The sequence below is a fragment of the Phalacrocorax aristotelis genome, chromosome 3 (assembly GCF_949628215.1).
Source record: "Phalacrocorax aristotelis chromosome 3, bGulAri2.1, whole genome shotgun sequence".
NCBI classification, from domain to species: Eukaryota; Metazoa; Chordata; class Aves; order Suliformes; family Phalacrocoracidae; genus Phalacrocorax; species Phalacrocorax aristotelis.
In genome coordinates this window covers 100366201-100378643 of record NC_134278.1, presented here as the reverse complement: position 1 = coordinate 100378643, position 12443 = coordinate 100366201, and the positions used below count along the sequence as shown (strand labels likewise).

The window sequence follows — 12443 nt, the reverse complement described above, 5'->3', positions numbered from 1 at the left end:
CCATGTCAGGGGCAAAACTCCTCTTGAGGGGCTTCCCAGAGACCCCCAAAACCACACCATCTGGTGCCATTAACAACTCACACCACATAAGCCTCAGACCCCTATCAACCACCACAGCAAAGTCTTGCATTTTCAGGTGTTGCAACTTCCAGGTGCCCCCCAGCACCCCCTTATTTACAGGAGATTCATACTTGCAAGTAGTACCTGATCAGATAATTAAGAAGAAAATTAGTTGCTCTGTCCCCAGCTACAGCCGGAGCAGGCTGCCTGTACCCCCGTAGCACTGCTGGAGGCGCTGGGAGACTCTGAGCTGTAACTGTGGAAGCCTCAGCAACTTCTACATTTTTTCTTTGTTGCATTAATATGAGTGCTGGCCTCTCCTCTCTATATTGTGTTTATTAGTCCCTGAAGTGGCAGGGAGCCCGGGGCTTTGCTTTGGGGGTGCAGCAAAGCCAGGCTGGGGGGCAAGCTCTGGCTGTGGTGTGTGCCGTGCTGCGCCAGCAGCCCCAGCTTGGCACTGGGACCTGCAGCTTTCCAACCCCGTACATAAACCTCAGGGTTAGCAGACGCCAGTACTCAGTCCTGAAGGGTTTCTTTCCCTGACTTATTCTCTTCCCCTCTTTGCTACAATATCACAGCGTTTCCTTAACTCTCAAGAGAGGTTTTTACAGAACAGAGTTGAGGTTCTTATTCTTTACCTTCTGGTTTTGCATTTTAGGGAACAGCTGGACAAGTTTTGGAAGCTTTTGTTTTCCTCCACAGGTAGGAAGAGGAGTCACTTACTGATGAGATTCTCAGTGGCCCCCAGGAACTGGCGCAATTAGTAAAATATCAGCTGTTGGTAACAATGCTGCAGGAGTGTGCAAGCCAGCCAGATAGGAAACATGTATGCCTTTCTCACAGCCCACGAGAGACCGCTAGGTGCACGTATAGCAGCCTCACATCTATAATAGAGTCATAGAATGGTTTGGGTTGGAAGGGACCTTAAAGGACATCTAGTTCCAACCGCCCTACCACAGGCAGGGACACCTTCCACTAGACCAGGTTGCTCAAAGCCCCATCCAGCCTGGCCTTGAATGTTTCCAGGGATGGGGTATCCACAACTTCTCTGGGCCACCTGTTCCAGGGCCTCATCACCCTCATAGTGAAGAATTTCTTCCTTAAATCTAATCTAAATCTACCCTCTTTAGCTTTAAAGCCATCACCCCTTCTTCTGTCACTACATGCCCTTGTAAAAAGTCCCTCTCTGCCTTTCTTGTAGGCCCCCTTCAGGTACTGGAAGGCTGCTGTAAGGTCTCCCAGGAGCCTTCTCTTCTCCAGGCTGAACAACCCCAACTCTCTCAGTGTGTCTTCACAGGAGAGGTGCTCCAGCCCCCTGATCACCTTTGTGGCCCTCCTCTAGACTCACTCCAACAGGTCCATGTCCTTCTTATGTTGGGGCCCCCAGAGCTGAACACAGTACTCCAGGTGGGGTCTCACCAGAGCGAAGTAGAGGGGGAGAATCACCTCCCTCGACCTGCTGGACACACTTCTTTTGATGCAGCCCAGGATATGGGTGGCTTTCTGGACTGCAAGCACATGCTGCCCAGTCATATTGAACTTCTCGTCAACCAACAAGTCCTTCTCCTCAGGGCTCTCAATCCATTCTCTGCCCAGCCTGTGTTTGTGCTTGGGATTACCCTGACCCATGTGCAGGACCTTGCACTTGGCCTTGTTGAACTTCATGATGTTTACACGGGCACGCCTCTCAAGGTCCCTCTGGATGGCATCTCTTGCCTCCAGCGTGTTGACCGCACACACAGCTTAGTGTGGTTGGCACACTTACTGAGGGTGCACTCAATTCCACTGTCCGTGCCACTAACAAAGATGTTAAACAGTGCCAGTCCCAATACTGACCCCTGAGGAACGCCACTCGTCACTGCTCTCCACTTGGACATTGAGCCATTGACTGCAGCTCTGAGTATGACAATCCAGCCAATTCCTTATCCACTGAGTGGTCCATCAAATCCATGTCTCTCCAATTTAGAGACAAGGATATCATGTGTCAAATGTTTGCACCAGTCCAGGTAGATGACATCAGTTGCTATTTCCTTATCCAGCAATGTTCTAATCCCATTGTAGAAGGCCACCAGATTTGTCAGACACAATTTGCCCATGGTTAATCCATCTTGGCTGCCACCAATCACCTCCTAATTTTCCATGTGCTTTCGCATAGTTTCTAGGAGGATCTGCTCCATGATCTTCCTGGGCACAGAGGTGAGACTGACTGGCTTGTAGTTCCCTGGGTCTTCCTTCTTTCTCTTTTTAAAAATGGGAGTTATGTTTCCCCCTTTCCAGTCAGTGGGGACTTTATCAGACCTCCACGACTTCTCAAAGATGATGGATAGTGGCTTAGCAACTTCTTCTGCCAGTTCCCTCAGTACCCATGGATGCCTCTCATCAGGTCCCATGGACTTGTGAACCTTCAGGTTCCGTAGGTGGTCTCGGACCTGATCTTCTACAGTCAGTGGTTCTTCATTCTCCCAGCCCGTCTTTACCCTCTGTGACTTGGGTGGTGTGGCTTGAGCACTTGCTGGTGAAGACTGAGGCAAAAAAGTTGTTGAGTACCTCAGCCTTCCCCATACACTGGGTAACAATGTCTCCCGTTTCCTTCCAGAGAGTGCCCCCATTTTCCCTAGTCTTCCTGTTATCACTGATGTACATATAGAAGCTTTTCTTGTTGCCTTTCACATCCCTGGCCAGATTTAATTCTATCAGGGCGTTAGCCTTTCTAACCTGATTCCTGGCCGCTCGGAAAACTTCTTTTTATTCCTCCCAGCCTCTCTGTACTTGCTTCCACCCTTTGTAGGCTTCTTTTTTGTGTTTGAGTTTGTCCAGGAGCTCCTTGTTCATCCATGCAGGCGTCCTGGAATTTTTGCCTGACTTCCTCTTTGTTGGGATGGATCGCTCCTGAGCCTGGAGGAGGTGATCCTTGAATATTAACCATCCAGGTTAATCCCTCCAGGGCTTTATTTCACGGTGCTCTGCCAAGCAGGTCCTTGAAGAGGCCAAAGTCTGCTTTCCTGAAGCCCAGGGTAGTGAGCTTGCTTTGTGCCCTCCCCACTGCCCTAAGGATCTTGAACTCCACCATTTCACACTCACTGGCAGCCAAGGCTGCCCTTGAGCTTCACATTCCTTACCCACCCCTCCTTGGCGAGAACAAGGTCCAGCATAGCACCTCTCCTCATTGGCTCCTTTATCACTTAGAGAAGGAAGTTATCATCAACGAATTCCAGGAACCTCCCAGATTGCTTATGCCCTGCTGTGTTGTTCCGCCGATAGATATTGAGGTGGCTGAAGTCCCCCCTGAGGACCAGAGCTTATGAATGTGAGGTGGCTCCTCTGTCTATAGAGGGCCTTGTCCGCTCGGTCTTCCTGGTCAGGTGGCCTGTAGCAGACCCCCACTATAATGTCACCTGTCCCTACCCTTCCTTTAATCCTAACTCCTACGCTCTCAATTGGCTCCTCATCCATCCCCAGGTGGAGCTCCATGCACTTCAGCTGGTCACTGACGCAGAGGATGCCACCCCCTCCTCTTCTCCCTTGCCTGTCCTTCCCAAAGAGCCTGTATCCTTCCATTCCAACACTTGTCATAGGAGTCATCCCACCACGTCTTCTTGATGCCAATAAGATCATAGCCCTGTGGGTATGTGCATGTCTCTAACTCCTCTTGTTTAATTGTAATAAATAATAATAATAAAAATAAATACTATTAATTCTGGTAATATTACCAGTTCTTTCTCATAGCAAGAGCTTTCTAGTCTTTAAGCAAAGTCCACACTGGGATTCTCTTGCAGTTTGTTTTAGAGGTGTCACGGTGAGTAGCAGAGATGGTGCAGGGACTGGTCCCCAGACCAGGCTGCTCTTGGGGGTCTGGGCATGGGGTATTAAATCTGACTTCCTTACAGGGCAGCCCACCTGCCCCCCTTGGCCATGTCTGTCCCGGGACAGGCTCCTGCTGTCCTGTGCTTGCATGGACAACCAGGAGGGACTAGAGCTGCCTTCAGGCTCTACAACCTGATTTCTCCTTCAGTACAAAAACAGTCCAGGTTTGTTTTCGTTGCCTTAGGTCCCAAGCACTCACTCCTGTGCCGCCTGTGGTGTGGCTGAGGGAGAGGAGCAGGGGAAGCATGTGGCTGTGCGAGGCAGCTCTGATGCCCCTGGCTGCTTTGATATCCTTGAGCGCAGAAATCGCAGGGTGGCACTCAGAAACCACTCAGCAGGAGCCACGAAAAACATAAAGACCAAAAAAATTCCTGGTGTGGAGCTGCCTTTGGTGGGCTTCCCTGCAGAAGGGGCATGGAGAAACTCAGGTCCCTCCTGGGGCTGCCTGCCACCCATCCCGGAGCCCCCAACAGCCCCAGCTCAGCTCTCACCCTGCCCTGCAATTTGTAAAGACAGTTCCCATTTGCCAGGATCTGTCCCCAGCGCAGGCTCCTTTCTTACTCTTGCTTTAACGCAGCACTGCTCCTGGTGCGCGCTGGGGTAACCAAAGCTGGAGCCTGTGATCCTCCCAAAATCATCACAGACACAGAAGCCAGCTCCTGGGTTGTTCCCAGGCTGCTGCAAGCTGCGCAGGACGGACATGGACTGTACACCAGGCGAATGCTTCCCATATGCCTTTATTTGCAAAGTTACAGGGTTTTTTTTACAGGCACTGTGCGTTGGTGTTTCAGACCAGTTTGGATTTTTCTCTGTATTACCAATGACCAAGAGGGGAGGTGGGAGCTGGGAAAATCCCTCACAGCAACTGTTCCAGCCTCCAGAAAGGCATAAGACATCTGAGAGGAACAATCTGCTTCTTCTGAAGCCACAAAGCAAGGAATCTGGTTTATAAACAGGCTTAAAAAATAATATACATATATAAGAGCAGCTCAAAGCTAAAGTACAGCAATACCTGGTACATACCTATGCATATCTGTTCACACCCTTTCTCCAAAGGTGAAAAAGGGATGGTTTAAAAACTAAAAACACAGTTAAAAAAAAAAAAAAGAGGGCATCCATGCATTAAGTTTTAGTGTTTTGTGCAATTAAAATGGGATGAAAATAAATATAACTTAAAAAAACCCAACCTTTTCCATGACACTAATGGAACAGAGGCAAGTCTATAAGGCACTTCCACATGGGCTACTCTAGAAAGCCTGGAAAAGAGCTAAAACAGTGCAACCATTTACAATGGCATCAGATGAGCTAAAGACATCTGTCTGGTGAGATATGAACTGAGAAAAACCTTAGGAGACTTCAATCCTCAGGAAAGAGGCTGGGGCATGGCTGCAGATGGCCCAACGGCCAACTCATCCTCCTTATTGCTGCCAGAAGACCTCCCCCACTGAGGATGCTGGACCCACCTAACAACGGCAGAGGGGATCTGGAGCGGTGCTCCTGGGGAGCGAGATGAGATGGTGGGTTTGGGGATGGAGCAGGCAAGGGATTTGTGGCTACCAAGCTCCTGCACCCACCTCCAGTGCTGCACATTCCTGCTATCCTGAAAACAAGGGACTCCCTGGCTTACCCTGCAGCCTCCCCTCCCCACTGTCCTCTCAATCGCTGACCTTTAGCAAGCCAGCTCTGCTGCAAGCAAGCCGCTTAGTTCAAATGTTCCAGGAAGTTAAAAAATAGCCTCCACCCTAAATAGAGAACTGGGTGTTTTCACAGGAGCAGGAGCACAGAGGCTGTATGCACAGCCCGAGCAGGCTAGGAAGCCAGCGCTGAAGAGCAGCGACAGTCAGCCAGCTCTGCGGGAATAAAAGGGAAGGCATGGGCATGCCTGACCCCAACTCTGCTTTGCCAAAGATGACTAACCTGGCCACCTTGAGAGCAGCTTTGCTGCTGTAACCCTTCACCCACCGCTGATAAAAATTACAGAGATGCTCCAGGCAGGAGGGTTGCCTGGGCCAGGTGTGGGCATTGGTGGAACTACCCCTGCACATGTGCTTGGCTGCTGCCAAAAGAAGACTGATCAACCTGGATAGCTACTTTAGGTCTCATAGTAGTCCCTTATAAGTTATTGTTCTCTCCCCCACCCCTGCCCAAAGCCTTTATTCCCAATGGAGGGCTGGAGACCCCAGCTAAAGAGGGCTGGAAGCAGCTCCTAGCAGGGGAGCTGGCTCTCTAGAGAGGAGCTTGAAGTGTTACCCACCATGCCAGCACACCCAACATGATGCACATGGGTGGGAAGCACCTTGCCATGGTAAATACCTGTGCCCAACTGTGTGGCCCTGCAGCAGGAGGGAAACCCCCGCCCTCCAGTGCCACCTGAAAATAACTGAGCAACCTCTACTGGATGTCTTGAACACAAAGAAATACCTAAATCTGCCCTTCTAACATCTCTTAAGGACTGGCACAGCCAGGTCCCTAGGCTGAAAGGTGCTGACAAAGACAACTGAAGTGCTCCCACCCCAGTAACCTTCACCATCTCCAGGCCTTGCTCATGCACCCTGGCTGCCAGAGGGTCCTGGGCACGACCACTGAGTGTTTTCAGGATGAAGCTACCGATCCCAGAGCAGAGAGAGGCTCCTTCCTCTGCCAGCCCTCTTAAAGGCCCTCTTAAAAATCAAGACAAAAGCGCAATAGGCAAAGCACGTGCTTGCCTAAGCAACCCGTCCAGGCTGCTCCCAGCTGGCACAGCCACGTGCTCCCACCGACTCTGCGAAGCCAAGGTTTCAAGTTCAGCTTTTGTTCTGGCAGGTTAGCTCTCTATTTACATGGAGAGGGGGAAAAAAAAAAAACCCCAGACAACCTAAAAAAAAAAAACCACAACAAAAACACATTAAATAGGGAGAGTATAGCTTTCAACTGGGAAGGGTGAGGGCTGGAAAGTGTCTTGTAGTGCAGTTCAGAAGAGTCAGTCGGGGACAGGTTGGGGGTAGTGGCAGAGTCGGACGCGGCTTTAATGCAAGTCTTCACTCTGGGACAACTCTGTCAGGATCTGAATGAGGTTGTCCAGCCCCCAGAGGTAGCCGTCCTCTCTGTTCCCTTCCACCCAGGGCACGTTGTGCTGGAGAACTTGTCCCTCTGGCAGCGGGGTGGTTTTCCCAAAGTCAATCATCCAGACTTTGGCCTGTTCCTTCTTGTCATGAATGAAGAGGAGGGAGCTCCCAATTACCTGCGGAGAGGAGGGACCAGTTAGTGGTGCTCCTGTTGCTCATTCTCAGTCAGCTTGGGGGCTTTCAGATACCTTATCTCAGGCTGCATTTGCAAGAGATTATGCTGAGATTTTGCATGAGCAAAAGGAAGCTCTGTGTGTTGCTCGCTGTGTTTGCACATGTAAATCAGGTATTCAGACAAGCTGATTTACTCATACAAATCCCAGCCCTTGGCAGAAGGAGAAGACCAGAAAAACATGGGCATGAAAGATAGAGATGTCATTTTAGAAACTGAGTCAAGGTCTCCAGGGAAGGAATGAGATTAATTGTCTCAGCCTTCAGATGGGGATTTTTTTCCAAGGCTGGTTCTTTGTGACCGGCTCATGCCATTCACACTCACCAGCCCTGCAGAGGTCACCACAGGAATGGGTATGCTCCAAGTACAAGTTAGTTGCAATGTACCATCACCTGCCTGAAACACCATCCAATTGCACCCAAAGTCCTGCTAGAATATCCTCCTGGCTTTCACAGTGCTCTGGGGACGCAAGTTACAGAGGTGCATGTACGTGAAGTTCCTTTTCCATGACTTGGCTGCATCTGCTTTGAAGGGCTCTTCCAAATCTCAATCAGCCTTTGGGAAAATGCTGCAGCAAGTATTGGCCTGGGCAAAGTCAGGAAAGCCCACGGGTGCATTTGGGAAGGTGAAGCACATCACCTCTGACAGCAGAAGTCTCAAGTTCTGTCGCAGCGGGACAAGACACCACAAGCCCAATGCTCACCACCCATGGAGCAGAGAGATGCTCAGCAGGTAGGTACCTCCAGCTCAGCCCCCTGGCCCATCCCAGCTCAGCCTCAGCCAGGCTGCTGCCCAGCAGCAGGACTGCTGTGGCTTCCCAATACTCGGGGAACATGTACTGGTGTCAGGCCATTCACCATCATGCTCTTCTGCTGAATTTGCTCCTCTAATCAGAAGATTTTAACATGTGGTACTACAGAAAAGCATTGACGGCATGCTTCAGAGCTGTCCCAAATGAAGATTGCGTTCCTATTTACGTCCGAAGTGCATGAATTGGTGGATTACAAACATGCTTGCCCTTCTGTCACAAACAGGGTGGTGACCAGAGTGCAATGGCTGTTAGCAGGCAGGACACAGTGTGCTGAGAGCCAGGACTCCCCCATAGGCAGATACGTGGAGGAGTGCAGCTCTAGGGGCATCCAGCTGGTGTCAGCCCTCCAAAACAACAGCACTAACTGCTACTGGGGACTCCCACATCTGTGCTATCAGCAAGGTTTAGTTTGAGGTCTGCTTTTAGACATGGGTTTTGAATGGGAAGCATGTACTGTTTGCAAAAGCTATTACGAATTTACATTTTTGAGGAGACTTCCTCCTCCAGCGCACTAGGAAAACGTCCAAGGTCCAGAGATATGTATTATTTCCCAGAAATGCTTATCTTTAGCTCTTCTCCTTCTAAGCTCTTATAGCCCTCTTGGCCAGGACAGAGCATTTTAACTTTAAGGAAAAGCCTTTTGCTGACATTCTTCACTCGCCTGTCCTGGGTCGCCAAATTCTCCTGTAGCTCCTTGGAGGAGCTCTGCCCAGCAAGGGCCCCGTGGAGGGACACGCAGAGCTTGGCTGAGCTTCTGCTGTGCTTTGTCTCAAAGTGGGACAGAAAGTCAAAGCTGCTGCTTTTTAATTTTGAAGGAGTGGAAACTCCTTTCAAAATCTCCTTTAAAGGCTGTTTTGTTTCTGTGTTTTCAAATGAAACTCTGGCACTTGGTTTCAAGGAGCATTTTGTTTCTCGTGTTGAACTCACCTGAAACCCCTGGTTTTGACATTTCCCTTCCAATTGCCTTACAGGCTCTGCTGTCAGGAGGCACGGCCCCATCTGCCTCCGGCTCCCGGCAGGACCCTCCGTGTGCAGCCAGGGCCGAGGTGGCTCACACAGGCCCGGCTGAGGGACAGTGGGCTCTGGGAGCTGTGGCTCCTGCTCCCTGTGAGCTGAGGGTTCCTATGAGGCTTTTTTTGCCCATAGATGACATGTGCCAAGGCCATGCGCTCTCATGTTTTGTTAAGTAGATGCAATAGCAAATACTCTTTGCCAATGCTAAATCAATAAGATTATTTAATTAAATAATGGAACATTCAAATCCCTATTGAAATGGCCAAAAAAAGTGTCGTGCTTCCTCTTTGTTTTCCCACCAGAACTGAATTTTCACTGTAGAAAATGTTGATTTCATGGACGCTCATTTCTGGAGGAAAGTCCTTCCAAGGGAAGCGTCCTTACTGTGGTGCCCCAACCAGCTCAGCAGAGGCAGTTTTGGGATAACTGCAGTTTATGGGTATGTTGAAGTCTTGTTTGATCATACGGAGCAACTGGCAGCCAAATGATACCTGACACACATTCAGACAGCCATTTCTCTCCAGAAAACCCCTACACTTTTACACTAAGGATTTCTCCCAATCATATAAACCCATAAGTAGACAAAATTCCTCCTAGATCATTTTTAATCTGTATGAACATTGGTTTTCAGATTTGAGCTCATGTCAGATGCATGAACACTGTATCAGTCATCAGCTGTATTTCCACATTATTAAACAGGGCTATGAAAATTTGGATATAAGAATAAATTCAAAATTGTAGAAATTTACAGCCTCTGACTTTGACTTCTCTTCTCTCCTTGGACAAGCTGAGATTAAACTGCTTACATTTCCAGGCAGACCTATTTAAACATGAGTATTACCTCATGGCACTTGAAGAACGGTGATGTCTCCAGGGTAGCGCGGATACCCTTCAACCGGTTAAGGTAACTGTTCTGTAATTACAAAAAAAAAAAAAAAAAGCCCAAGCCATCAGTGCTGCAGGAAGCCTACATAAAAACTGCTGCAAGGGGCAGACAGGAAAGTCACCCCTCCCAGCATCCTCTCCATGACACCATGTTTGCATGGAGAGATGCTGGGGGTGTCCCTTAGCCACCCTGCGCTCAGCATCCTCCCACAGACCTGTCCCCTGGGAGGGTGTCCCCTCTTTTCTGGGATCCACTTATCCTTTTGGCCTCTGTAGCATCCTGCAAGCTTCCGTGGCTTCCAAAACTTAGTGAGAACATTTGCTTTTGCTGAACCGGTGCTTTCCGCAGACTTTACCCACTGTATCCATGGTGCTCCCAAGGAGGAATTCAGCAGCCACTGGCTGCATGCACAGCCAGGCTGCTTTTTTGCCCTCACCTGCACTGTTTTTAATAGGTCAACTCTGCAACACATCTGTCCTTTTATCACTCAGTCAGTCAAGCTCATGAGACGCTTCCGTTAACTCTGATCAGCACTTCTGCAAAGTTGGTACCAAAGATGGAAGGGCTTTCATACTAGTCAGCATGCAGGTCAAGACCCATGCACCTGTTTCAGCAGCCCTGCAAATTGCTGGAAGGCACTAAACATTCTCAGGGGCCCCCTTTGATAATTTGATTTTGAGGTTTAGATAGAAGGATTAAGCACAGGAACATGCACAGCAGATATCTGGGCACTATAATACACATAAATCGTTATACTTTGACTGGGGTGATGTGTGGGTCACTATATTGCAATGGTTTGGCCAAGGAGCCCTGTCCAGAGCCAGGGCATGATGGTGTGAGTGTGCTCCAAGCTCTTTGGGGAAAAAAGGCAGCCATGCAACTTCATTTTCAGATCCAGGAATAATCCCTGGGTACCTCTTGTCAAAGCAAACATGCCAGTTTGAAGGAGGCAGTGCCAAGGGCCACTCCAGCTGGAGCCTTGCATTTGTAGGCTTTATATAGTACAGCTTAAAACGGGAGCGCTTTGTCAAATAGGATATTTGACACAGTCGGTGTAAATTGTTTACAGCTACATCTCTTATTCTCCTGGCAACATAGAGAAACTTGGGAAATGCCAACCACGGCTTGCACATGTGAAGGGCACCCGGCGCAGGCAGGGGGATGCCTTGGCCACCCTTCTTGTGAGACCGAGCGCAGGGCATCCTGCTCTGCCAGGGTGGGAGCCCCCGCCACCGTGGGCCCAGAGGCTGCTGGCAGCCTCAGAGATGAGGGGGCAGAGCATGGCTGTGCCTCTGCAGCGGGTTTTGAGGCCAACCCTTGAGTATCCTCAGCAGGCTCAGACCTGAGTCAAGCAGTGCTGCTGCAGCAGCAAACGTGTTCCCTCCCAGCCCTCTGCTACTCTCCCCTCACCCCTGCACCAGGATGGCATTTCTCTTTGCCATTTCTCATGTTTTTTTAAGAGAGATTTGCTTGGGCTGTAGTCCCTCAGGGCAGAGAGCTGATGAGCCAAGGCCAGCCTCCACAGGAGGACCCCTCTCCAGGCAGGCCCTGCAGCATCCCCCACTCACCAAAATGTTGCGATTTCCTTTGGTGAACTCTCTGAAGGCCTCTGTGACTTGTTCCTTTGTCCGTGTCTTCTTGAAGTCCCGGTTCACAGTGCCGTCCTCTTTCTTGAAAAGAAGGGAGAGCGGTGAGCAGGATGGGGAGGGAGCTGGGGCAGGACTGGTTTTTCAGCAGCCATGCATGTCCCTGAGTAGGATGCGACCAGCCTTTTTGGCAGCTGAAGGACCTGTCTATGGAGGAGAGGTGAGCAGAGGCAGCAGCTCTCTGCTTTGCACACCCCAAATCGTCCCACAGCTCTCTTGCATTGCCCCCTAATGCAAATGGCAAGTCTCCATCACCACACGCTCGCTGAGGTCAGCGGCAGTGTGGACAAGCTACCTTTCATGGACCTAGTACTCGCTGCCAACAGAGGCTGGAGACCACCTATTTCTGGCCACACTGTGCCAAAATGGCTTCCCATCACTGCTGTGGCTGAGCACGGGTGCTGACACCAGCCTCAGGCTGCACCCCTGCTTGGGGAGGAAAGCAGAGCAGAGTACGACCATGGCAGGACAAAACTGAGTGTGGACAGAGACAACATCTCAGGAGCAGGCATAAACACCTGAAGTCCCCCGTGAACCACTGCAGCAAGGAGATGAAGGCAAGAAGCAAGCCCCACAGCTCTCTTGCCTCACTAGTCCTTTGATAGTCCACAGATAGCAAACCCTCAAAGGCAGCAGCCTGACACGGAGAGGCAGCAAGCACCTTGTGCTATTCTCCACCTCTTTGCCTGAGGCACACCTGTGCTTGGCCTGACATGGGAACGGCACATCTTGGTCCGCTGCAGGGACAGCACACAGCCCTGACCCAGAGGCTCCTGGCTGAAGCTCTGGGCAGCTTTGTAGGTCATTCCCCAATTCCCCAGTCCTGCTGGGGCTCTGATTTTTAGATCAGCACATTTCATTGTCCGGAGCGGCCACGGGTCGGGCA

General features: G+C 50.3%; 1 protein-coding gene across 1 annotated transcript in view; it reads right to left on the bottom strand.

Annotated features, from left to right (window-relative positions):
• Positions 1–4643: 4643 nt before the first annotated feature.
• The window catches only part of ITPKB (inositol-trisphosphate 3-kinase B), a 70341-nt gene continuing 62541 nt past the window's right edge, over positions 4644–12443 (bottom strand). Inside the window, exons 6-8 of the mRNA XM_075088725.1 lie at positions 11480–11581; positions 9867–9938; positions 4644–7144 (exon numbers count right to left, since the gene is read on the bottom strand). Coding sequence (XP_074944826.1) covers positions 6929–7144; positions 9867–9938; positions 11480–11581 — 390 coding nt within the window. The 3' untranslated portion in view covers positions 4644–6928. The remainder of the gene's footprint in view (positions 7145–9866; positions 9939–11479; positions 11582–12443) is intronic.